The 27,298-nt window shown below is 33.9% G+C and overlaps 1 protein-coding gene across 1 annotated transcript in view; it reads left to right on the forward strand.

Moving 5' to 3' along the window:
* Positions 1-545: 545 nt before the first annotated feature.
* LOC143248192 (lachesin-like) overlaps positions 546-27,298 on the forward strand; it is a 44,727-nt gene continuing 17,974 nt past the window's right edge. The window contains exons 1-5 of the mRNA XM_076496625.1: positions 546-572; positions 827-890; positions 2,541-2,656; positions 7,168-7,375; positions 19,889-20,044. Of these exons, the coding sequence (XP_076352740.1) occupies positions 546-572; positions 827-890; positions 2,541-2,656; positions 7,168-7,375; positions 19,889-20,044 (571 nt within the window). The remainder of the gene's footprint in view (positions 573-826; positions 891-2,540; positions 2,657-7,167; positions 7,376-19,888; positions 20,045-27,298) is intronic.

Genomic DNA, 27,298 nt, shown 5'->3' on the forward strand with positions numbered 1-27,298 from the left:
TCTTATGAAAAATAAGAAGTAGACGCAAGGTGTTCTTTTTTAACATTTTTATTTGAAATCCTAAGTTGACTGGCAAAGTGAATATTGATATATTCATATTATTATTATTATACGTATTATAGGTCTAACTAAACACTACAATTAAAAAAGACAGTACTTGGTATTAAGAAACTTCAAATAGAACAGTAAAGTGTGTGTGTGTGTTTTTCGTATAGCAAAGCCACAAAGGGCTATCTGCTCAGCCCACCGAGGGGAATCGGACCTCTGATTTTAGCGTTGTAAATCCGGGAGACATACCGCTGTACTAGCGGGGAGCTAGAATAGTAGAACACACATCACAAAGATGCAAGAGCACGTTCATATAGAAAAGTACAAGTTAAAGTGGCTGTCGTTTGTCCAGGTTATGATTGAACTAAACAGATGTAGTGGATGTTATGATAACTAACCTAAACATACTACGTTTGACAAAATTTATTTATAACATATTATTATCGTATTTATCACTTCCTCACCAAATATGCTTAAAACATGATATAAGCCGTACAATGGTCCCAGTGATTTTGAGGGAAGAGGTAAGAAAAAAGTAACAGCTGTAGGTGTTCTTTCTGTTGCCCGCTTTCGACGCCAAGCTTTTAATGTCTTTCCACAGTCTTTCACGTAATTAATTAATTGGGGGTCATTGGCCACTGAACTGACTTATAAGCCGAAATTGTAAGAATACGGGTTAAAGTAGGAATACGTATAAGTGAAGAAAACATTCTGCATATCAGCCTTATGTTGGCTGTTGAAGTAGAAACTTTAGCTGAGTTTATGTACTGTTTCATAGGTGGCGACTATTTTTTCTTCATCGAATTCCTCCATGGAGAATGCTAGAACACTATTTGGAATATGTACGATATTAATGTGCCCTCCCCTACAGTTTGTGTATGTTGTGTGACAAAAGATTTGTTTGTTTGTTACGTTATATTAAATTTAATATTTTTTGTGTACAACTGTGGCGCCATCTATGAATGTAGTTCACTTCAACTAGCACCAAAGATAATAAATGCTCAATAATATCAATAATGGGATTGGCGGGACTATGAACCCACTAAATATGTCTCTTGAAACAAAATATTATCACACATAGTTTGATTGATATTGACCTAGGAACCTAGAAGTAGTTAGATAATGAACAGACAAACAGACATACAAACTTTTGTGTTTTATTATATAAATATTGGTTACAATGTTTTCGATTTATCGGAATTTCCTTGAAGACTACATTCAAAGGTGATGGTAGTTCTCTCAAATGTTATAATTCAATTTTGTCTTAATTACAAAACAGTCCTTGCTTTCTATTCGGATATATTTGTGTCTTATAAGAATCACATTCTATATATCTTCTTACAACATCATATACAGACTCTGATTCATAATCATTATTTATATAATAATCATAAGCTGTTTTAAAATACATTCTACATCTACATTTAACAGTAGCAATCTTCATTTGATCTTGATATTGTCTTCTTGTCCTCCTGTATCATCAGTTTATGCAACTGAGTTTCTCACTCTTCTTCTTGTGGTAACAGTTTCATCAGTTGTCTCTTGTCCTCTTCTTCTCGCTGTCAGTTCCCTATCTTCAGTTGTCTTGTAGCAGTTTCTTTTTCCGTTTCGTGCGATTTCCTTTCTCAAATCATCATTATTTTTTACTTTCGTGAATACAATGAATTCAAATGTCGTTTGGGCATCTTGAATCATTTGGGTAGAGATGTAGTTTGTCAAAGCGGAAAGCAAACTGCGACCTCTTTGAGGCAGTGGAGAAACACTTTGGAATGTGGAAGTAAAGGTACATATGTGTACTTTATCTTCACGTGATTAAATAATTGACGGTCATTAACCGTGTTACAGAAAATAATTAGTCGTTTGATTGTTGTTTTTTGTGTACGATTGTGTCGCCATCTATGAGTGTAGTGAAGTCTAACTTACATCAAAGGTAATGAATGCTGAATAATAACAATAATGACGGAGTAGAAGGGTTATGAATATAATTAACATTCCCCTTGTTCCAAACTATTATCCCACAAGATTTGGTTAAGATTTTCCCAACGACATAGGTTTAGTTAGATAAGAAACAAACAGACAGACAAGTAGACTTTTGTGCTTTGTTTATATGGACAGATAAATACAACGTAAGCACATTACAAAATACACGATGATAGACCAAATGTAAGCTTGAAATGTCACAGAATGTTGCGTAAGCTATCATCTTTGTCCCTTACACATACAAAATAGTATATCTGAGTTATTTATAAATAAAGTGAATTTTATTATAATTATTTTTTCCTTACAATTAAAGCGAAGTGTATCAAAGTATTACTTGTGTACTAACAATTAAAGATTAGGAAGTAGTATTAGTAGAAAACAGCAAAGTTCAACAGCGTGTTGAACTATTTTCTAGGAGGGCTGTCTTCATCATGCGGAATGATAGGTTCTGCATGTATAAGGTAATTATTTAAAGGTCAGATTTTACATAATTTTGTAAATGTGTTTCTTAGCTGACACAGGAAGGAGAGGAGAACCTCGCTTCGCAGAACCTATTCCTAATGTGACCATAGCAGAAGGTCGTTCGTTGACGTTAGCTTGTGTAGTGGAGAACCTCGAACCATATAAGGTTTGTGAAATTAAATCATGTAATTACAGTATCTAAAAGCATCATTAATTTAATTACGAACAATGTATTTAACTTAGTGTAACTTCTCTTTTATAATAGAAATAAGGTAGAGATAGAAAATGCAATGTTTATAATCCACTTTATAATAACTTTCTAATCTGAGGAATTTTATAAAAGTAATTTGAAAACTACCAAGAGGAATAATGCCAAAACTTTACATCATAATATTCTGAAAAATAAATATATGGTATAAAAGTAGTAACTTCAATTATTTACAAGGTGTAATTCAGCATTTTATAAGAGTAAACGCAGGACTTCAAAAAGTACGAGTGATATTTCAGAATAATTTTTACATGAGTGAATTACAAAACTGTCAAATACTACAATATTTATGAACCAGTTTTGTCTGGTAAAATATACGTTGTTAATTTGAGTAAATAATCCCAAGAAAAGGTTATGATAATTCTCAAAAATATATACATTTTTGTTTCTAAATGATGTTTCTTAAGAAACGTTAATTAATGAATGCAAACCAATATTACTGTTAAAGAAGTTTCATAATCATGCAATTTCTGGCATTAAAATAACCTCAATTTGTTAACCATATCTATGAAATTCCATAAATTACGAGGCTTGTCGAAAAGTTTGTTGTCTTAACTATAAACAAAAATCAAACAAACACAATCATTTATTTTTCAACATAAACTTTTCCTTTGTCTACACATTTGCACCATCAATTTCCTAAAGGGTCTATGCCCTTCTAAGAGAACTTTTCTTCTTGGTGTTCAATCCACGACATTGGACGATATGTACTAGACCATAATCACTCTGAAATCTTTGACCTGTCAGAATGATTTAAATTAGAGAAGAGAAAAGTCACCTGGAACTAAACCCAATGATTAAGAATGGTGTCTGAATAATTCGAAGCCAGTATCATTGACAGTGATCAAAGTAACACAAATTTTGTAAACTGGAGCATTGTTCTGATGGAAGACAACACTTATTGTCCTGATGGAAGACCAAACTTATTATTCTGATGGAAAAACACACTTATTATACTGATGGAAGAACACATGTATTGTTATGATGGAAGACCATACTCCGTTTTAAGCAGTTCTCTTCTCTATACTTTGAGTTCTTGACTCAGATTGTTGACTAAGGATGTTTCCTACTCTTCTGTAAAAGTTTTAACCAAATCAATCAACCAGTAAAACACCCTTGCCATCCTCAAAATGGATGTCATTCCAGTAGAGGATTGTAACTCTAACTTCTTCAGGGTGATTAAATTTGGGTGTTTTTTTTATTTTTGACCCAACGTCAAAATGGTAAACCCATAGCTACAAGCATATTGAAACCTATAGAGTAATAATTTGTCTTCAATAATTATTATCATTTTCTACTCAGGTGACATTTTTAGACTCATCTGGTACTAACCTTACCCATACCCAAAAAGTCACTAAAAATGCTAAACTCGTAATGTTATGTATTACAGTTTATTCCGTACGAGTCTCCTATTTATTATGTTACGTATTACAACTTAGAAAAGCCTGAAACTGAGTTTCTTATAATTTGGATTTAGGAGTTTATGAAGTATGGATATATATATATCAACTTTGTGATATTTGTCAACAAAATTGATACATACAGTTTTCTTTCTCAACACAAATACATTTTAATGTAGAAACAATAATACAATTTATAATACCAGTTATTACAAATAATGATTTATATACACAGGTTTTACAAATTTAAAAACAATGTAGAGTCTTCTATCTGGTCTGGAACTGAGTATTTTATCGACGGTTTAGGATGAGCGAATTAGTTTCGAGTTGATATGACTGCAGTTTACTTAACAGTTAGTTAGTTAACCAGCTCTCTATTCTTCGCTAGTCTCATGCCCTTTACAAACTGATTTTCCACCGATGAAGTTATGTAATGTTTCTGTAAAAATATTGATATCCACTGCGAATTCACTGACGTTAAACAGTTTATAATATTCAAATTCTGTAAACGTTTCTGGTCAAATATCTAAAGTTTCAATTAATAAGCGTTCATCACAGTAATGGCTTTCGAGCTTTATAGCATACTAACTGTAGCGAACCAACAAAATATAACTGTCTGTCGGCTCGTCGGTTTATAAACGTTAAGGCGAAGTTCTAGAAATTTCATTTGGCAATAATACGCTAGTGCTTCAGTAAATCATATATTGTTGATTCTTACAGTCGAAAACCTTCTACAGATTTAGAGAATAGGCGGGATATTCGCCATAAACATTTAACACGATATGTTACATGCATTTCTAAATATAAATTTAACTTACAGAAACGTCGATGTTAAATTAATATATAATAGTAAATCCGTTACAATAACTTCTTCTGTCATATATAAGAAAATTTTATACGTTATCTAGAGCTTATTGCGTGGTCAATATCGATGACCGACCTGATCTGGGCTTATCTTCATATGATTGTCCATCACGTCAAAATTCATCACATCACTGTTTCACTGCTGAATATGCCAGATCACTCTTTTCTTATAGAGCAACCATATTCTGGTTGATTTTTTTGAGTGTTGCTTTTAACACGATATACGATCTTCCCCGGGGCGTTTAACTCACTTCTTTTTTTAAAGCTCCACAACACACAAAAAACGAGTTCATTAAGTTATATTGCTAAGGTTTTTATGCATAGTAAGGTTCAAACTAAATATTTATCAGAAAATATTATATATTCCGGTTCTTGTTTAGGTCGGGCAACAAACGTCTTGGATAACGTTAATCTTTATTAAAGATAACGATATTGAAATAAAGTCCTAATAATTCTCATAAATTAAATATGGTGATTTTTCATCATAAAAACATGTTAAGAAATAATATTAAGCAAATATTGTAATGTCTTCTGTCATACATATATATATACTTCAGTAAATCGCACAAACTGGTTGCAATCATGTTTCGTGTTCAAACAATTCGTTGAATTATGATTTTAGGGTGTTACTACAAAAAACCACCAAGAGACACGTTAAGTTCTTAGTATTGTGGATATCTTTCCTGGGGATAGTGATATTTAGTTACGACGACGTTTACTGCTGTAAAATATTTGTTATAGAATTTTCCATAAACACACTTTAGTAAATTATTATAATTGAACAAATTAACGTTTTATAATAAAAAAACATTTTTTAAAATCATTATAATTGGAATTGCTAGCGTTTGCTAATGTAGATATCTTAGGTAGATATGATAATCAGTTTTAATATAAGAACACTTACTGAACGATATCGCGCATGTGCAGTAATGGTTTTGCATGATAACAACACTTTGGTAAGCTGTGCCAGCTAACTCAGATAATGAACAATTTAACAAAACAGTTATAAATTATACATTACATAAATCGTGAGTAACTTTTGTGAAATCCAATGATGGGACTTCACAGTCATTTTTATGAAGCTCTAGTTGTTCCAAAGTGCAAGACGCAAGCTAAATCCGTTTATCTTGTGCTGGTGCCGGGACACGAACCTTCAACCTACAGATCAGCATGATAACCACTGTGTCAGTCTTATTCACTGGTATTATTAATGCCTGGTCAAAAGTAAACGAATTATTCAAATGCGGAATGAAAGTATTTTGAAAAATAATTTATATATTAATTTAGACACACCTGTGTAACAATGTGGGTAGAATAGCAGTTTCCCACCTGAAGAATCTTTTTTAATTAAACTTCGTGAAACAATTAGTTGAAAAAGTTCTCTGTTGAGGACAATGTCGAGTGTAATCCAACTGCTGTTTCACGTTGTTCACCGAACTTATAACACTAACTGTAATTTCACATATTAATCGAAAAATGATTGACAAAAAAAAAGATTATAACCAATAATATTTAATGTAACAAACTGTAAAAGCAACAATATAACCAATAAGATTTAATGTAACAAACTGTAAAAAACAACAATATAACCAATAAGATTTAATATAACTAACTCTAAAAACATTACAACGAACAAGATTTAATATAACTAACTGTAAGAACGAGTGTGGATTTAAGCTAACTCTAATCGTTAACTAGAAATCACACGTAAAATATATATTAACAGTCTGTCTGAAGAATTATACCTGTCTTATGTTTCACCTTCTGGATTAATTAACTACATGACACAATGTGGTTGCCTTGTTATCAGAAACTTATCAGATTCAACTAAGCCTAACATCTTAGTTTCATTAATAATATTTTTTTCTTTTTGCTACTAACATCAAGGATTACTTATGAAACTAGGCCTAATATGGTCCAATGTCGACACATTCACTCCCTCTAACTTTAAAAAAAGTGCTCGCAATTTATATTAATGAAAATTATTTTTTAAAATAATTTTATTTATCAATATGAAAGTGTTAACATTATATTTTAAAAGCGAATTAAATATAATAGTAATATCACATTTGAAATTTAAAATATGTGAGGTTTTTGTACTGTGATTACTAATAAATCGCTAAAGTAAGATTTATTGTCTACTAGGTGTCGTGGATTCACATAAACAGGCACATGCTATTATCTCTACATGATGCTGTGATTACAAGGAATCCACGCTTCCGAATAACCCATAATGGCCATAGCACCTGGGTTCTTCACATAGATAATGTCCAGAAAGAAGACCAGGGCCAGTATATGTGTCAGATTAATACAAATCCCATGATTAGCCAGAGTGGACATGTGACTATTGTAGGTAAGCCTAGAAACATAGTTATTACTATGTAACGACTCACTCCCAACAGTAAATATATTTTTAACACTTATCTGTAACCACCGTAGATAAGCCTAAGAACATAGGTATTATTACGTAACGAGCATCAGTACTGACTCACTTGTAACTGTTGCAGGTAAGCCTAAAAACGTATTATTTCGTAAAGTTCTGTTGTATTTAAAGGGAAAATGTATTACATTTAACTGAAACTGAGATATTAAGGGAAACTCTTAAGATTTACACAGCGGTGAGTTAACGAAAATTGAATTTAATGTGGAAATCCGCGCTGAAAACAAACAAAAGTCACATACACAATCTCTATTGAGACTGAAATAAAACTGTGGCCAGATATAGTATAGAATTACACTGGAGAAAAGGCAGACGAAACTAGAGTCTGAACTGCATGAAAACCAGGACAAAACAAAAAAGAGAAAAAAATCGATCTCGAGTCTATAATAAAGAAAGAGAGAAGCGACACACCTCTAACATTAATAAATAAAAGTGTAAGATTGGAAGGTGATGAATTATTAATTCTAACGTCACTTTATCTTAACTAACTGAACCACGGTTTGAAAGGCCAGTGAAAAAACACGCAGACAATAGCAAACCCAAACATCTAAAAACCTCCAATACAGAAAACACCCAGACAATAGCAAACCAAAACATCTAAAAACCTCCAATACCGAAAACCCCTCATAGTTATAATAATATTACATCTAAAATAATAATGTCAGCCTCAGAATAGTAAAAATAATATTAATAAAACTTTAACAGAACCTATCAAAACTATTAATACATAAAACTTCAGCACAGAACATAGTTACAGTAATATTATATCTAATACAGTAATATCAACCGGAGCATACTACAAAAACCCTTACAAATTTCCTGAAAACTACAAATAAATCAAACCTTTAACAAAGAACATATTATCCAAAAACATCTTCTCGTAATCCCATTAAATCAATAAAAAACCTTTTACTCGTAGTTCCAGCTATTTTAAATATAATACAATTGTTGTTCTAACAAAACCGTTTCGATACACTACCCATGTAACAATACGTAAAATTCACTCACGTACATATGAAAATAATTCAGGCCAAATTGCAAATTGATATTATTATTTCACGTCAGAATAGGCTAAATTAACATGTAATAAACCAAAAACAATTTCATTTTCTAAGCAACGTAAAATACTTCTATCTTATTCATGACATATTCAAATAATTGTCCAATTTCAAAACACCGATAAGAAAACCTCTGTCACAAATGACACAAATACACTCTTAATAATATTAAAACCAAATGAAAAGTACGATATTGAAATAAAACAAAAACAAATTTCAAAATATATCGTAGAATACATAGAAAATACAATAGCTTCTTAGTAGTTAAGCACAAACTTACATAACTGGATATCTGTGTTTTGCTCATTACGGGAAACGAAACTCGTTTTTTAGCGATGTAAGTTCGCAGACGTATCGCTCGACCTCTTTGGTGGCCATATAATATACAACTACTTAGTAAGACCCATAACATTTTAATGAAGCTTAAAAAATAAAACCAGTAGTGCAAAATAATATGCAAATAAATACATGTGACAGCTAGTTCATGAAAACCTCGTAATAAACGTGACTTACATATAACAAAGATACTTTCGTGGTAAAATAAAATGCTATAAGACATTAAAATTTGATAAAGCCGATTAATATAAGGTATATTATTAAAAGGAACTACAAACACCAGAACCTTCACTGTAAATACACAAGCCAAAATAATATGAAACAATACACTGAATATAATTAGGATAATGAAGTAATACTGCCGTAAGAAACACACGGCCCGGCATGGTCAGGTGGTTAAGGCGATCGACCCGTATTATGAGGGTCGCTGGTTCGAGCCCCCGTCGCACCAGACATGCTCGCCCATTCAGCCGTGGGGGCGTTATAATGGGACTGTCAATCTCACTATTCGTTGGTAAAAGAGCAGCCCAAGAGTGGGTGGTGAGTGGTGATGACTAGCTGCCTTCGCTCTGGTCTTACATTGCTAAATGAGGGACAGCTAGCGCAGATAGCCCTCGTGTAGCTTTGCGCGAAATTCAAACCAAACCCATCTCTTTGATACCACATACCACTCTTTGTGGAGTTCATGAAAACAGTCTTGTACAATCAATCCGTTAGCGTGGATAGTTCATGGTACTTGACAATTATGATCGGCGGCAGCTAGTCTTAATAGCTTTTTCCGTATGTACTACATAGGAATTCTGGGTAGTGAAGACAGCGTAATGTCATGGTTGTTTCTCAGCTCATTCGTAGAACATGTAGTGAGTATTGGAAGTAAGAGATAGGTTTTATGGATACTTTCGCTTATAAATGAACGATCACTGTTTGTCTTAAGAGTCGATAGTCAGTTTCAAGAAAACATCTCAGCAAAGACGTCTTTCCTCAGACAAAACCAATTTCAAAAGGAATTAACGTTAGTTTCCTAATCAATCGAACTTAATTTCTTTCCGTAACTTTAAGGTAGGCAAGTAGGTGCTTTACGATAATACTAAACATGGCCGTTGACTAAATATACGTATAATGATTACTTCGTTTATCTCAACGTATAGTACACTATTATAATTAAGTTGTTTTTAAAGGAAAATATATTTGTAATGGAAAACTAACATTTGAAAGGTGACCGTTTCTAGACAAGACTGGAAAGTTTCGCCACTTGGAAAAAGTATATATCATTTACACTGTTTTCGGTTATTGCATGTTCTTAATATAGAAACCAATTAATGAATTTAACTAAAGTGTTGTTAATAAAACTAGATTATTTTATACATATACTATTTAACATAACATCTGGATTTAATTAATTAATTTCACACAAAATACCAAGTTTTAGTACTATAGTCTGTGCCTTAATCACATGGCCAGGTGATTGAGGCACTCGACTCGTAATCTGAGGGTCGCGAGTTTGAATCCCCTCGCACCAAACATGCTTGCCCTTTAAGCCGTTATAATATGTCTGTCAATCACACTATTCTCTGGTAAAAGAGTAGCCCAACAGTTTGCGGTGGGTGGTGATGACTAGCTGCCTTTCCTTTAGTCTTAAACTGCTTAATTAGCGATGGCTAGCGCAGATAGACCTTGATTAGATGTGCGCGATATTCAAAAAAAGAAAGAAAATTATAGTATAATTCTAAGTAATTTCTTATGGATCTTAGAGGATGTTCTTAAAACTGGCCCGAGGAGTCTACTGTTAAACTCATTAGTAAAATATGTTGTTATTGTCAATCAAACTTTGGCTATTACAAGTCAGGGTGAATCCTTTGTCTATTGAAGCATTATCCATTCCATACTGTAACCAATGTAACTGTAATCTCAACAATCATAATACTTAAACTAGTACAGTAAACTGACCACTCTGTTGGTTAATGCAACTCAACTGAGATAATTCTCTGCAGGATAAATCTTGTCATATGGGAGGGTTCATTGTGAGATCCTGAGTCGTTGAAGAACAGAAAGATTATAATCATGACGTCACTCACTGAACGAATAAATGTCATAAAAACATCGTTCTGTTATTAGAAACATAATATGAACTTGGTCAATTATCTCATATGTGACTACGAGATTTATGTACGTCATTCTTACAGGTTTCTACCTGATAGATTGGTTTCAGTTCTGCGTCTATTAAACCTAAAAATACAAGCTGGTATCATAACGAAATGTTTTATTTTTCTGTTTCCAAGCATATTTATCCATGTTACCAACTAACATGTGTTTGTGTTTTTTCTTATAGCAAAGCCACCTAGGGCTATGTGCTAAGCCCACCGAGGGGAATCGAACTCCTGATTTTAGCGTTGTAAATCCGGAGACATACTGCTGTACTAGCAGGGGGTACTAACTAACAAATCACTTAAGTATAATAAAGAGTCAGGAATTGTGTCATTTAATGTTTGTTTTGTTTTTGGAATTTCGCACAAAGCTACTCGAGGGCTATCTGTGCTAGCCGTCCCTAATTTAGCAGTGTAAGACTAGAGGGAAGGAAGATAGTTATCACCACCCACCGCCAACTCTTGGGCTACTCTTTTACCAACGAATAGTGGGATTGACCGTCACATTATACACCCCCACGGCTGGGAGGGCGAGCATGTTTAGCGCGACGCGGGCGCGAACCCGCGACCCTTGGATTACGAGTCGCACGCCTTACGCGCTCGGCCATGCCAGGCCGAAAACTTTGTGAACCTGACGATGACCGAAGAAGGTCGAAACGTTGTTCGCTCTTCTATGTAAAATATTTTCTCAACCCAAACGAGCCGTTTTTGCATATAAATTTCTCAACAAGTGGGTTTCTCGACATCACTGATCATGTGGTACAGGCTTAGAAAAATACTTCACTAACCATGCAGAAATATAGATGGGTTGTTTGTTCGTTTTTTAAAGTTCATCATAAATATACTCAGATGTCTATCTAGGCTCTGCCCACCACGGGTATCCATACCCGGTTTCTAGCGTTCTTAGTTTGCAAATATAAATGAATAATTGCAGTTAGATGTGAAAGCTAGATTTTCACAGATGAATAACAGCACGAGTATAACTTAAAACGTCATCGTATTTAGTAAGATTACTAAATCTTAATCAGACGTTACTCACAAAATAATAGTGTACAAAATTCCAGGTACATCAACTTCGACATGTTCGCTGTTAATATGTTTAAAGTTTCAGGAAGAAACATTTCCACTTCCTTAATACATAGCAGTATAGGAGTATCTAATGAAGATTTCAATGGGAAATTTATAAATATGTTAAACTAAACAATAGCTAATAGGGAAGTAAATTCGAAGATTCATGGTTCGCGACTGCAAAGTGGTAGCCCACACTATATAACGCCATTAGTGCATTGTAAAAAATGGTAGTCACATCCTACTGTTTAATAAAGGAAATTAAACAAAGGAATGTTTGTTTGTTTTTGAATTTCTCGCTAAGCTACTCGAGAACTGTTTCCGTTGGACATCCCTAATTTAGCAGTGTAAGTCTAGAGGAGAGGCAGCTAGTCATCACCATCCACCGCCAGCTCTTGAGATACTCTTTTAACAACGTGTACTGGGATTGAGCGTCACATTATAACGCTTACGGTTGGAAGGGTGCGCATGGTTGGTGCGACCGGAATTTGAACCCGCTACCCTCAGTTTACAAGTAAAGCGCCCTAACCACATTGCCAGCCCGAGCTGCAATGAAGGACTGCAAGTGAGTGTTGTTGACTAGATGCCTTCTTTCTCCAGAATATGAGCTAAAAATTATGATTGGAGAGCTGAGACACTCACTGTGACGAATGTTTGCACGAAGTTTTTAAAGTAAACATTTTGTAGAAAAAAAATATATAATTTGTACGTAGATAAAGCACACCAATGAAAAATCTCGTTTAGGCAAATTTTCTTTCACCATTTACAAATTAATCTCTGTTTATAAATATATTCTTCTCACACAAACAATAAATAATGTTCAAACATTAAACACTCTTCAACAAAACACACTTATAAGCGTATATGTATATCTTATAAACATATTGAAACAAAATTCATGTAACTTGTCTTCTTTCTAATGTAAACTTAATTACATCCAGTACACTATGCTGTCAACAATCACAACATTTACATGATACACATAAAACTAATTCAACATAAGTGCTTTCTTTTATCAGGATACAAATAACTTTAATAAACTTTAAAGTCAAAAAAAGAAATTATATATATGTTTAACACAAAACATCTTGACTGTGTCAGGTTATCATCAAGTTCTGTTTACACAGTTCGACTCTTCTGGGTACTTCACGCTATGTTACATCAAGTGAGGAAATAGAACTTAGTAGAAGATTAACACGAATCTGATGATTACTTTGAGCTGATAATAAAGTGATGCTCGTAAATTTTGGACACATTTTCTAGCAGGATATAAAAACAGCAGGGCGGATAATACAAAGCCCATATTTAGATAGTGAACTAATTACCTTTGTAGTTCAAGCAACTTACCACCTAGTAACACGATAAGGGTAGCATGGAGTCAGATTAACGTTAATCCCTTCTTTAGTAAGCAGATTAATGATTGTTATGGTTAGTATACAGTACATACCATCTAGTAACACGATAAGGGTAGCACTGGGTCAGATTAACGATAATCCCTCGTTTAGTGAGTAGATTAATGATTGTTATAGTTAGTATAAAGTACACCCATCTAGTAAAACGATAAGGGTAGCATAGAGTCATATTAACGTTAATCTCTCGTTTAGTAAGTAGATTAATGATTGTTATAGTTAGTATAAAGAATATACCATCTTGTGACACAATAAAAGTATCATGGAGTCATATTAACGTTAATCCCTCATTTAGTAAGTAGATTAATGAATGTTATGGTTAGTATAAAGTACATAACATCAATTAACACGATAAGTATTATCATGGAGTCACATTAAAGTTAATATCTCGTTTAGTAAGTAGATTAATGATTGTTATAGTTAGCATAAAAACATACAATGTAGTAACACGATAAGTATCTTCATGAAGTCAGATTAAGGTTAATGTCTCGTTTTGTAAGTAGATTTGAAATTATTATTGCTAGTATAAAGTACATACCATTTAGTTACATAATAAGGGTAGCATAGAATCAGATTAACGTTAATCCTTCGTTTAGTAAGTTGATTAATGGTTGTTATAGTTAGTATAAAGTACATACCATCTAGTAAAACAATAAAAGTATCAGGTAGTCAGATTAACGTTAATCCATCGTTAAGTAAGCAGATTAAAGATTGTAATAGATAGTATATAGTACATACCATCTAGTGACACAATGAAAGTAGCTTGGAGTCAGATTAACGTTAATGCCTGGTTTAGTAAGTAGATTAATGGTTGTAGAAGTTACTATAAAGTACATATTATCTAGTGAAATAATAAGGGTTGCATGGAGTCAGATTAAAGTTAATCTTTTGTTTAGTAAGTAGATTAATGACTGTAATGATCAGAATAAAGTACATACTATCAAGTAACACGATAAGTATAATCATGGAGAAAGATCAACGTTAATCTCTTGTTTAGTAAGTAAATTAATTATTGTAAAAGTTGGTATAAAGTATATACCATCTAGTAATACGATAAAGGTAGCATGGTATCAGATTAACGTTAATCCCACGTAAAGTAAGTCGATTAAGATTTATATAGTTAGTATAAACTACATATTCTCTTGTGACACGATATGGGTAGCATGGATCAGATTAACGTTAAACCCTCGAATAGTAAGTAGATTAATCATTGTTATAGTTAGTATAAAGTACATACCATCTAGTGAAACAATAAGGGTAGCATAGAGTCAGATTGACGTTAATCCCTCGTTAAGTAAGTAGATTAATTATTGTTATAGTTAGTAGTATAAAGTACATACCATCTAGTAACACGATATAGGTAGCATTGTTTCAGATTAACGTTAATTTTTTCGTTCAGGAAGTAGGTTAATGATTGATATAGTTTGTATAAAGTACATACCATCTAATTACACGATAAGTGTATAAGGTAGTCTGATTAACGTTATTCCCTTTCTCAGTAAGTAAATTAATGATTGTTATAGTTAGAATAAAGAGCATACCATATCGTTACACGATATGGAAAGCATGGAGACAGATTAACGATAATCCGTTATTTAGTAAGTAGATTAATGACTGTAATGGTTAGTATAAAGTACATAACATCTAGAAACACGAGAAGAGTAGGATGGAGTCAGATAAACGTTAATCCCTCGTTTAGTAAGTAGGTTAATAGTTGTAGAAATTAGTAAAATACATACCATCTTGTAACAAGATAAGGGTATCAGGTTGTCAGATTAACGTTATTCCCTAGTTCAATAAGTAAATTAATGGTTGTAGAAGTTAGTATAAAGTACATAACATCTAGTAACACGATAAAGCTAGCATTGTGTCAAATTAACGTTAATCTTTCGTTCAGTAAGTAGGTTAAAACGAAAAGGGGAGCATGGAGCCAGATTAACGTTAATCAAGCGTTTAGTAAGTAGATTAAAGATTGTAATATTATAAAGTACATACCATCAAGTGACACAAAGAAAGTAGCATGGGGTCAAATTAACGTTAATCCCTCGTTGTGTAAATAGATTAATCAATGTTATAGTTAGAATAAAGTACATACCATTTAATAACACAATAAGGATGGCATGGAGTCAGATTAACGTTAATCCCTCGTTTAGTAAGTAGATTAATGATTCTTGTAGTTAGTATATAGTATAGACCATCTAGCAACACAATAAGGATAGCATGGAGTCATATTAACGTTAATACCTCGTTTAGTATGTAGATTAATGATTGTTATAGTTAGTATCAAGTACATAACATCTAGAAACACGATAAGAGTAGCATGGAGTCAGATTAACGTTAATACCTCGTTTATTAAGTGGATTAATCATTGTTATAGTTTGAATCAAGTGCATAGGATCTAATAACACAATAAGGGTAGCATGTAGTCTGATTAAAGTTAATACCTCGTTTAGTTAGTAGATTAATTGTTGTAGAAATTAGTAAAACTACATACCATCTTGTAGCACGTTATGTGTAGCATGGAGTCAGATTAACGTTAAAACCTTGCAGAGTAAGTAGATTAATCATTGTCATAGTTAGTATAAAATATATACCATCTAGTAACACGATAAAGGTAGCATTGGGTCAGATTAACGTTAATCCCTCGTTCAGTAAGTAGATTTACGATTGATATAGTTAGTATAAAGTACATACCATCTAGTAACACGATAAGGGTAGCATGATGTCAGATTAACGTTAATCCCTCGTATAATAAGTAGATTAAAGGTTGTAGAAATTAGTATAAAGTACATACCATCTAGTAACACAATATAGGTAGTATGGAGTCAGATTAACGTTAATCCCTCGTTAAGTAAGTAGATTAGAGATTGTAATAGATAGTATAAAGTACATACCATCTAGTGGCACAATAAAAGTAGCATGGAGTCAGATTAACGTTAATACCTCGTTTAGTAAGTAGATTAATAATTGTTATAGTTAGCATTAATTACATACCATCTATGGCCTCAATACGGTGTCATGGAGTCAGATTAACGTTAATCCCTCACATAGTAAGTACATTAATCATTGTAATAGAATAAAGTACATAACATCTACTAACACGATGTGGGGAGAACGTATTTAGATTAACGTTAATCCCTGGTTAAGTAAGTAGATTAAAGATTGTAATAGATAGTATAAAGTACATACCATCTAGTGACACAATTAAAATAGCATGGAGTTAGATTAACGTTAATCCCTCGTTTAGTAAGTAAGTTAATGATTCTTATAGTTAGTATTAAGTACATACCATCTAATTACACGATAAGGGTATCATGGAGTCAGATTAACGTTATTCCATTGTTTAATAAGTAGATTAATGATTGTTATAATTAGTATACATACATACCATCTTGTAACACGATAAGGGTAGAATGGAGTTAGATTGACGTTAATTCCTCGTTTTGTAAGTAGATTAATGATTGTTATAGTTTGTATAAAGTACATACCATTTTGTAACACGATAAGGGTAGCATGGAGTTAGATTGATGTTAATCCTTCGTTTAGTAAGTAGATTAATGATTATTATGGTTAGTATAAAGTATATACCATCTAGTGACACAATAAGGGTAACATGGAGTCGGATTAACGTTAATTCTTCGTTTGGTAAGTAGATTACTGATTGTTATGGTTAGTATAAAGTATATACCATCTAGTGACACAATAAGGGTAACATGGAGTCGGATTAACGTTAATTCTTCGTTTGGTAAGTAGATTAATTATTGTTATAGTTAGTACAAAGTAGACAAGATATAGTAACACGATAGAGGTCATATGAAGTAAAGTTAGCATTAACCCAATGTTTAGAGACGACACTTAACTGTTGTTTCTGTTCAAATCAGTTAAACGAGATGAAGTAATACAATGAGTGTAATCAGTATATTAAATCAACACTAAACTATTGCTTCGTGAGAGTAAACACTAATCTTTATGGGGTAATTTTCCGTGAGTGTTCGACTTAGTACTTTGACTTTTGTAGTTTGTGAGTGAGTTGCTAAAAATTTTATTAATGGTAATAGTTTGTTTTGTTTTTTTTTAAATTTCGCGCAAAGCTACACGAAAGCTATCTGCGCTAGCTGTCTGTAATTTAGTAGTGTAAGACTAGAAGGAAGGCAGCTAGTCATTACCACCCACCGCCAAATTTTGGGCTACTCTTTTACCAACGAATAGTTGGATAGACCGTAACATCATAACACACCCAAGGCTGAAAGAGCGAGCATGTTTGGTGTGACGGGGATTCGAACGCGAGATCCTCGGATTACGAGTCAAGTACCTTAGCCACCTGGCTTAATGGTAAAAGATTTTCAAAGAATGAACTGTAACATTAATACTATATTGAAGGTTACAAAAGTTGTTATTATAGACAAAACATGATCAAAGGTCTAACTTCTTGTGTGGATTTGAGTTAATTAAAAGACGAGTATCCCATAGTAACAAGAACCAAATCAGACAGGTTTACCTTTATCACTTCCAACACACGGGATTTGTCGTTGAATTTCTTTCAATCCACACATTGTGTGAGAGAAAAGCAAAATATCATTAGTATAGATACTGCATAGAGACATAAATATATCAGTCAACTCAGATATGTATACTTTAATAATACTAACAATATCTCATGAGAATACCCAACGTACGAAACCTCGAGGCTTAGGATAACAATTTGAGCCAAATACTAACATAAATTTTTATTAAGTCTTAGGATTAAGTCCTTAAAATATACAAGACATAAATTAATAGATTAATTAAGTTAATAAAATGTAAACCAGAATAAACAATTTTCCGTATACAAGTACAGTGAGAAACTTTTGACTGTCACATCACTTTTTAGTAACTTATTTTCTGAGTTACTGTTGTAATAACTTATTTTCTGAGTTACTGTTGTAATAACTTATTTTCTGAGTTACTGTTGTAAAAACTTTCTTAACACTTCTCATAGAAACACGTGTATTAAACGTTTTAAGGCCTATAACTGTTTTTCTACACGTTTATAATTATGAAAATTCTTTATGACTGACTCTACCGTGTTATCTTCTTTGTTACTCATGAAATTGTTAGACATTGAATATATTTTAGATGAGAGAAGAAAGGAGTAAAATTATATTTTTGAGCTTACTTAGGCCTTATGAAAATTGTTCAATAATAGTATTATATTTTCTATTGTGGTTAAACGTATATGGTTGGCGTAACTATAAAAGTGTATTTACATCTAGGTCAAGGTAAAATGTAAACACATTCAATCGACATAAGTCTTGTAAGGTAATTGATTCGTAAAGTTTCACTAAGTCTGATATAAGATATTAGATTCCGATAGGTAGATCAACAGACATGTAACTTTTGTCCTCAGTGAAGGACACATTTGCATTTAAATTATTTTACGATAAATATATCTTTGAATGAAGCTATTAGGACTAAAGTCTTCCTTCTGAATAATAGAAACAAACGGTGTGATATTTAAATATTTCAAGTGTCAATTGTTGAGAGAAATGCAGTTTTTCTTCACTCAAAGTTAAACTGTAGTTAATGCTTAAGAGGGTTTATTCGATACTTCTGGTTAGACAGCTACAAGATACATTTAATTTAATGTTATTGGCTCTATGTTAGATATAATTATTTAGTTCGGCGATGTATACCTTGATCGTATTTCACATGAGACTGTACTTAAAAGGAATTCATACCTTTGGTCTACACCTAAGTAATGACATCGCCTCCAGAAATGATTAACATTCTGTATTTTCCAATAAAAAACATAAGTCTTATTTCGCACCATAAATGAATTATCGAAAATTGAAATCAGTGAGAGCTTTGAAGGTGACGGTCAATCCCCTTGTTAGTTGGTAAAAAGAGTAGCCCAAGAGTTGGCGGTGAGTGGTGATGACTAGCTGCCTTCCCTCTAGTCTTACACTGCAAAATTATGACGGCTAGTACAGATAGCCCTTATGTAGCTTTGCACGAACACAACTTTATTTTATGAAATTAGTGATTGTTCAATACTCTCATCACAAGCGTTAGTATATATTATATTATATATTATACGTATAATGTGTATATTTATAATTAAGCATTTAATAAATACACAGTGTTTTATATAAAAACATTTAGAAGAATTATTAACACATTTACTATTTCTTACTATTATCGATAATCAAGTTAGGTTATTATTAACACATTTACTATTTCTTACTATTATCGATAATCAAGTAAGGTTATTATTAACATATTTACTATTTTTTACTATTTTCAATAATTAAGCATGGTTATTATTAACATTTTTACTATTTCTTACTATTATCGATAATCAAGTAAGGTTATTATTAACATATTTACTATTTCTTACTATTATCGATAATCAAGTAAGGTTATTATTTCTAGTCCCACCTAAAATTGACGATAACACAACCAGCTCCGACAGAGAAGTGAAAGAGGGAAGTCACGTGGCCCTACAGTGTCGCGCTTCAGGGATTCCGACTCCTAATATAACCTGGCGACGAGAAGATAACCAACAGATAATGCTGGGAAAGAAGAAAGGTACGTCTGCTTGAGATCACGGTTTTAAAATTTATTGGTTTATTCCTTAGTATACAATAAAAAGATGAAAGTTTAATATTTCACAAGGAAGTTTCGTATCCAGTAAATGGGTTACGTACCAAACAAAAGTAAATAAAGTTAACACTTGTTGAAAACTGGTTTGATGTGTATTATATAGGTTCGAACTTAATCAGTGGGTTGGATACTAAGTGAGTCCTGTAGAAAACGAGTTTTGTGTTACATAGACGGAATTATGATTTAATAAAATATTTTTTGTTGTTGTGACCGAGCTAACTGTACATATTAAAGGGATTAAGTGTTACGTTTTCGAGGTTGGTACTAAGTACCAGTAAAATGAGTATCACAAAGTAAAGACCAAATACTTAGATGTTTGAAACCGAGTCAAAACTTTACTATTTTGTATACGATATTGTTACTGTATAGAAATGTTTGGTATTAAATGTTGAATATTTAGTGCTGGATACACGAGTTTCGTTCTGAAAAACAAACTCTGGTACAAAGTAAACAGGTTTGATACTGAATAAACTGGTTTGGCAGTAACTCAAGAAGGTTATATGATATGCCAGAAACAGTTAGTAATGAACAAAAGGTTTCACACTGACAAGGTGGTTTGTTAATTAGTTTGAACATTTAGTATTGAATATGCTAAGTAAGTTTCGATGGTACTAAGTAGAGGCCTTGTTATCTAATGCTTACCAGCTTTGTTCGGAGTAAACTAAGTTGTTATTCAGCAACGAATTTGGCGCTTAGTAACTAAACTGTCTATTACGTTATGAGCTTGTTACTAAATAAATGGTTTGACACCTTGTAACAGTGACTGATTCTAAATAAAGGGTTTGGCACCGAGTAACTGTGACTGGTTCTAAATAAAGGGTTTGGCACCTAGTAACTGTGACTGGTTCTAAATAAAGGGTTTAGCACCTAGTAACTGTGACTGGTTCTAAATAAAGGGTTTAGCACCTAGTAACTGTGACTGGTTCTAAATAAAGGGTTTGGCACCGAGTAACTGTGACTGGTTCTAAATAAAGGGTTTGGCACCGAGTAACTGTGACTGGTTCTAAATAAAGGGTTTGGCACCTAGTAACTGTGACTGGTTCTAAATAAAGGGTTTAGCACCTAGTAACTGTGACTGGTTCTAAATCAGAGGTTTGCCAACTAGTAACTGTGATTCGTTCTAAATCAGAGGTTTGTCAACTAGTAACTGTGATTCGTTCTAAATCAAAGGTTTGTCAACTAGTAACTGTGATTCGTTCTAAATCAAAGGTTTGCCAACTAGTAACTAAACCTAATAATGATTTTGGCACTTGTATTTCTGAGCTTGATACAGAGTAAGTTGGTTTGTTACTCAGCAAAGGGTTTTCTATTTAATAGCTAAGTTGGACACTAAATAAAGGATTTAATGCTTAATAACTAAGTTTGTGCTAAATAAAGGATTTAATGCCTAGTAACTAAGTTTGTAATAAATAAAGGATTTAATGCCTAGTAACTAAGTTTGTAATAAATAAAGGATTTAATGCCTAGTAACATAGTTTGTAATAAATAAAGGATTTAATGCCTAGTAACTAAGTTTGTGCTAAATAAAGGATTTAATGCCTAGTAACTAAGTTTGTAATAAATAAAGGATTTAATATCTAGTGACTAATTTTGTACTAAATAAAGGGTTTAAATCCATGTAGCTAAGTTTAAATAAAGGATTTAATGCCTGGTAACTAAGTTTTTAATAAATAAAGAATTTGGTATCTGGTATCTAAGCATTTTAGCGACTAAAGACTTTGATATGATCTTGTCCTTTATAAGCAGTTTGTACTTAGTTCGAGAATAATACTAAATGTGTTTCGTACATATTATTCAGCTTGGTGTTAGGTTATGGGGTTTGCACTTTGTGCTCCTGAGTACGCTCGGTTGTTACTAAACAAAGAGTTCGTCATTTAGTAACTAACTTGGGTACTGAGTAAAGTGTTTGTTCATTGTTATGCACAAAGGTACACAAAGGGTTATCTGTGTTATGTCCACCAAGAGTAAGAAAACCGGGTTTCTAGCAGCATGAGTTTATTGGGTGCTGAGTACAGGATTTTGATAATTATGATTTGTGCAATGTAATGAGTTTGACCCTAGTAATGTAGCTTGGTTATAAATAACAGGTTGGTCTCCTAGTGACTGTCCTTCGTACTAAATACATTGTTAAGCATCTACAATTTCTGATATTGATGGTGAATAAGTAAAGTTGTTAGCAAGGAAAGAATTTGGTGTTATCAACTGAGATTTTTACTAAATAAAGGGTTTGTCACCTATTAATTAAGCTTGCTACTAAATAAAGGGTTTAGCATCTAGTAACTACGTTTGCTACCAACTAAAGAGCGTGACACTTTGTAACTGAGCTTGGTACTAAATAAAGAGTTTGACATCTAGTAACAGACTTTATACTAAGTTAAGAGTTTTGGAGCATATTATAACTGAAGTTGTTTCTATAAACATGGTACGACATCTAGTACCTTAGCTTATTTCCAAAACAAGATTTTGACATCTAGTAATTGAATTTAGTCCTTCATTACAAGTAAGTAACTTGTTCCATGGTGAAAGATTTATTTTTGCGCGTGAACGGAGACATGAGTTCGATTTTGAGAATATAAGTTTTTCAGAACATAATAGCTAGTATTGCACTTTTAAGGTTTGTATTTGTCTGCTCAGTTTCATAATGAACTATGACGTATGAAAAGTGGTCGCATATGTTTGAGACTAAGTGTATCACGTTGGAAATTATATTTGATTGATACCAATAACTTTTTGTTAGTTTGAAATTATGGTCATGGATTGCGAAGTGCATACAGGTGTACAGTAATGAGATTACAGGTTTTCAAGTTAGTAGGTGGACAGGAAATTAAGTATGCAGGTTCGATAGTTTATGCGAGTTTGGGAAATTCACAACGAGTATTTTGACTTGTGCATATAAATAAACTGTTTTTTAATTCAAATGATGTTGCAAGTTTCTAAAACGATGGTAATCTGAAGGAGCAAGATCAGGAGAACAGGTAGGAGGGAGAAGTTTCTCCCATCTGGATCAGGAGAACAAGTGGGATGAAGAAGTTTCTCCCATCGAGATCAGGAAAACAAGTGGGATGGGGAAGTTTCTCCCATCCAGATCAGGAGAGCAAGTTGGATAAGGAAGTTTCTCCCATCCAGATCAGGAGAACAGGTAGGAGGGGGAAGTTTCTCCTATCCAGATCAGGAGAACCGGTGGGAGGGGAAGTTTCTCCCATCCAGATCAGGAAAACAAGTGGGATGAGGAAGTTTCTCCCATCCTAATTTGGATAACAAGTGGGATGGAGAAGTTTCTCCCATCAAGATTGGGAGAACAAGTGGGAGGGAAAGTTTCTCCCATCCAGATCAGGAAAACAGGTGGGATGAGGAAGTTTATCCCATCCAGATCAGGAAAACAGGTGAGATGGAGAAGTTTCTCCCGTCAAGATTGGGAGAACAAGTTGGAGGGAAGTTTCTCCTATCCAGATCATGAGAACAGGTGGAATGGGGAAGTCTCTTCCATTTAGATCAGGAGAAAGGGTGGGATGAGGAAGTTTCTCCCATCCACTTCAGGAGAGCAGGTGGGATGGGGAAGTTTCTCCCATCCAGATCAGGAGAGCAAGTTAGATAAGGAAGTTTCTCCCATACAGATTAGGAGAACCGGTAGGAGGGGGAAGTTTCTCCCATCCAGATCAGGAGAACAGGTAGGAGGGGGAAGTTTCTCCCATCCAGATCAGGAGAACAAGTGGGATGAGGAAGTTTCTCCCATCCAGATCAGGAGAACCGGTGGGAGGGGAAGTTTCTCCCATCCAGATCAGGAGAACCGGTGAGAGGGGAAGTTTCTCCCATCCAGATCAGGAGAACAAGTGGGATGAGGAAGTTTCTCCCATCCAGATCAGGAGAACAGGTGGGAGGGAGAAGTTTCTCTCATCCAGTCTCTTCAGTATTTCTGGAAGTGATCATAGCGGTGTGAGGGCGTGCATTGTCATGGTGGTAAACGACTCCTTCTTGATTCACCAAGGCAATTTTTTTTAGTGCAGTGTTCAGTCGATTCAGTTGTTGACGGTATCTCTCAACAGTGATCGTTTGGTTTGGTTGTAACAACATAAAGTGTAGTACACAACCTTTATCCCACCAAACACAAAACAAAACTTTCCTTGAGTGCAGACTTGTTTTTGACTGTGATGTAGCCAGTTCTTCTGCAATAACTCACTGTCGGCGGAGCTTAACATTTTGATAGATTACCCATTTCTCATCTCCAGTCACTAGGTGGTTCAAAACCGAAGCTTGCAGTTCACGATAGTGAAGAGACGTGCAGATGTCTACTTGTTCTCTTATATTATCAGCTGACAACTCGTGTGGTACCCGATTTCCCAACTTTAAAACTCTACCAAGTTTTTGCAAATATCGATGGACAGTTGAAGGCGATGAACTGAGTTTCCGAGCTAATTCTTCAACAGTTACAGCACATTCCTCCTCAAGAGCTCCTAGAAGCAGGTCATTATCAAACTCAAGAGGACGACCAGTGCAAGCTGCATCTGTATAACTGTAGTTTCCAGTCCTAAACTTACTGAACCATCTTTGACACTTTCTCACATTCAGAATGTCGTTGCTGTACACATCTTGAATGCTTCGCATAGCTTTAGTAACACTTTTCCTTTTTGTGAAATAGTAAAACATTATATGCCTCATATATTCCTCTGATACCTTCATGATAACTGAGGCTTCTAAAATAAATAAAACTAAAAAACAGTAAAGAAACGAGCTGGCTCACACTTGATGCTGTCAACTTATTCTGTCCTATAAAAATGACATTACTTGTGGGATGACCTGATACTTCGAACTTGCACGTATGTGGGAGAATTTATAAAAATTGAGGCTACTAACGTAAATCAATCAATTTTGTTTGCATTACACTCAGTTATCAGTTTTGCTTATCTTACGTCACTAGGCTAAATACCACGCTGTTGTAAAAGTGAACAACAAGCACGATAGACTAGTAATAACATTGTTTTCCACAGGCACTCAAGTCAGGTATTTAATTATCAGTAATTAGGATCTTCGCACTGAAGCTACTTACCAATAATAATTCCAACCGGTGAAAATGTAGATATTTAAAGATTAGAAAAGGAGGAACACGAGTGACCAGTGTTCAAATTAGATCATCATATTAACTATCATATCACCAAACATGCTCGTCCTTTCAGCAGTAGGGGCGTAATAATGTGACGGTCAATCCCACTATTCATTGGTAGAAAAGTAGCCCAAAAGTTGGTGGTGGGTGGTGATGACTAGCTGACTTCCTCTAGTCTTACACTGTTAAATTAGGGACAGCTAGCGCACATAGCCCTCGTATAGCTTTGCGCGAAATTCAAAAAACAAACAAACAAAGGATCATATATCTATTTAACACAACTTAGCACCAAGAGTTCCTTTTAGCCCCATTAGTACAGCGGTACTTCTACAGATTTACAACGCTAATTCGGAGTTTGATTCCCCTCGGTTGGGCTCAGCAGATAGTCCGATGTGGCTTTGCCATAAAAAAAAAACACACACGTTATTTTCGTATTCCATTAAGCCTTACTTAAAACGTTTTGACCAGTAAATATTTCCTAATCAAGACTTTTGTAGAACAAGATCAAAATAAGTCTACAAGTACCACACACAGTTCACCACCATAAACACTCAAGGCTTATTTCATTTCTTTGTTTTATCGATTTTTCCTTGCTCAGGGTTGCTGATGATAGGCTAAGTTCTCCTAACACTCAGTGACAAGTGGTGAATCGGATGAAAGATTGGGTTCCACATTTGTTTTAAGTGTTTTAAACGGTTTGTCTATTGAAGAGTTTGGACGACTAAATCAGCAACGTTCTTCAAACCCTATCTAGATACTGACGAATAACATAAAACTAACAAGAACACAATATGTTTTATTTGTATGTATTAGTGCACAGATAACTAATCACTTCAATAATTCTGACTGATGATAGTGAAGTGGGTGAGACATATTTATATAAATAAGTTAGTCTGTAAACATGAATACCACTTTGTTTCAGCAACTGGAGAAAAAAACCTGATGCTAAACAAATAAACCCACTCTAAAAGTCTTCGTGAGTAATCAACACTTAAGGCAACAATATTTCTACAAGATTTAGAGCCCAGAGACTTGTAGTGTGAGCAAAGGTGCGTTATAGAAGCTTGTTTGTTTTGGAGTTAACCACAAAGCTACACGGTGGGCTAGCTGTGCTCTGCTTGGGTTCTAGGGTTGTGGGTCCGTAAACATCTTGCTGTGCTCCTTGGGAGGCAGTGGGAGTACCTGAAGTGCAACACATACTTAAGAACGTTACTTCCATTGAATTGCCCGACATGGCCAGGTGGGTTAAGACGTTCGACACGTAATCTGAGGGTCGCAGATTCGAATCCCCGTTGCACCTAACATGCTCGCTCTTTCAGTGGGTGGTTATGACTAGCTACCTTCCCTCTAGTCTTACACTGCTAAATTAGAGACGGCTAGCACAAATAGCCCTCGAGTAGCTTTGTGCGAAATTCCAAAACAAACAAACAAACAAACAGACCTTTTATCAATAAAATTGTTGACACCCTTTCCAGCTGTTCTGAGATAAACTTGTGAAAACTTCTGTTCCACTCGTCAGGCGAATAATACTGTCTGTAGTTTGTCATAAATGTCACTAGGTGGAGCATGACAGAAACATTAAAGAATATTTTAAAAATTCGATGATTTTGCTCATGAAGTACAATAACTAAAATCATTTTCAGGTTTTTTAAACCCTGTTTCACAAAACCAGAGGGCAGCTTATTACCATATTATTGTTCTGAAATCCCTTGTTTCCGAAAATTTAATTAGAATATTGCGTGGTGGACATGATTGAAAGTGAAACTTAAATACACTCTTGGATGTTATTCAGCCTTCGAATAATAAAGAGTCTAAACCCTTTTCCCTACTATCATATCACCTCCAATAGAACGTGATGTCCAAGAAACTTATATTTTAGTACATTGTTAATAATGAAAAGTATGAACTACAAATAATATTATAGTTTCACATGTTCCAGATCATTCGTCGTGTTTTTTCTGCTTGCATCTAAAACAACTGCTTTTGGAATTAATTGTCAGCGAACCTATTTTGCATATTATGGTTAAATATTATCAAATCACAGCAACTTTTTAAGGCATTGATAAGAACACTGCGTCCAT

This window comes from Tachypleus tridentatus, chromosome 4, assembly GCF_004210375.1.
Source record: "Tachypleus tridentatus isolate NWPU-2018 chromosome 4, ASM421037v1, whole genome shotgun sequence".
Lineage (NCBI taxonomy): Eukaryota > Metazoa > Arthropoda > Merostomata > Xiphosura > Limulidae > Tachypleus > Tachypleus tridentatus.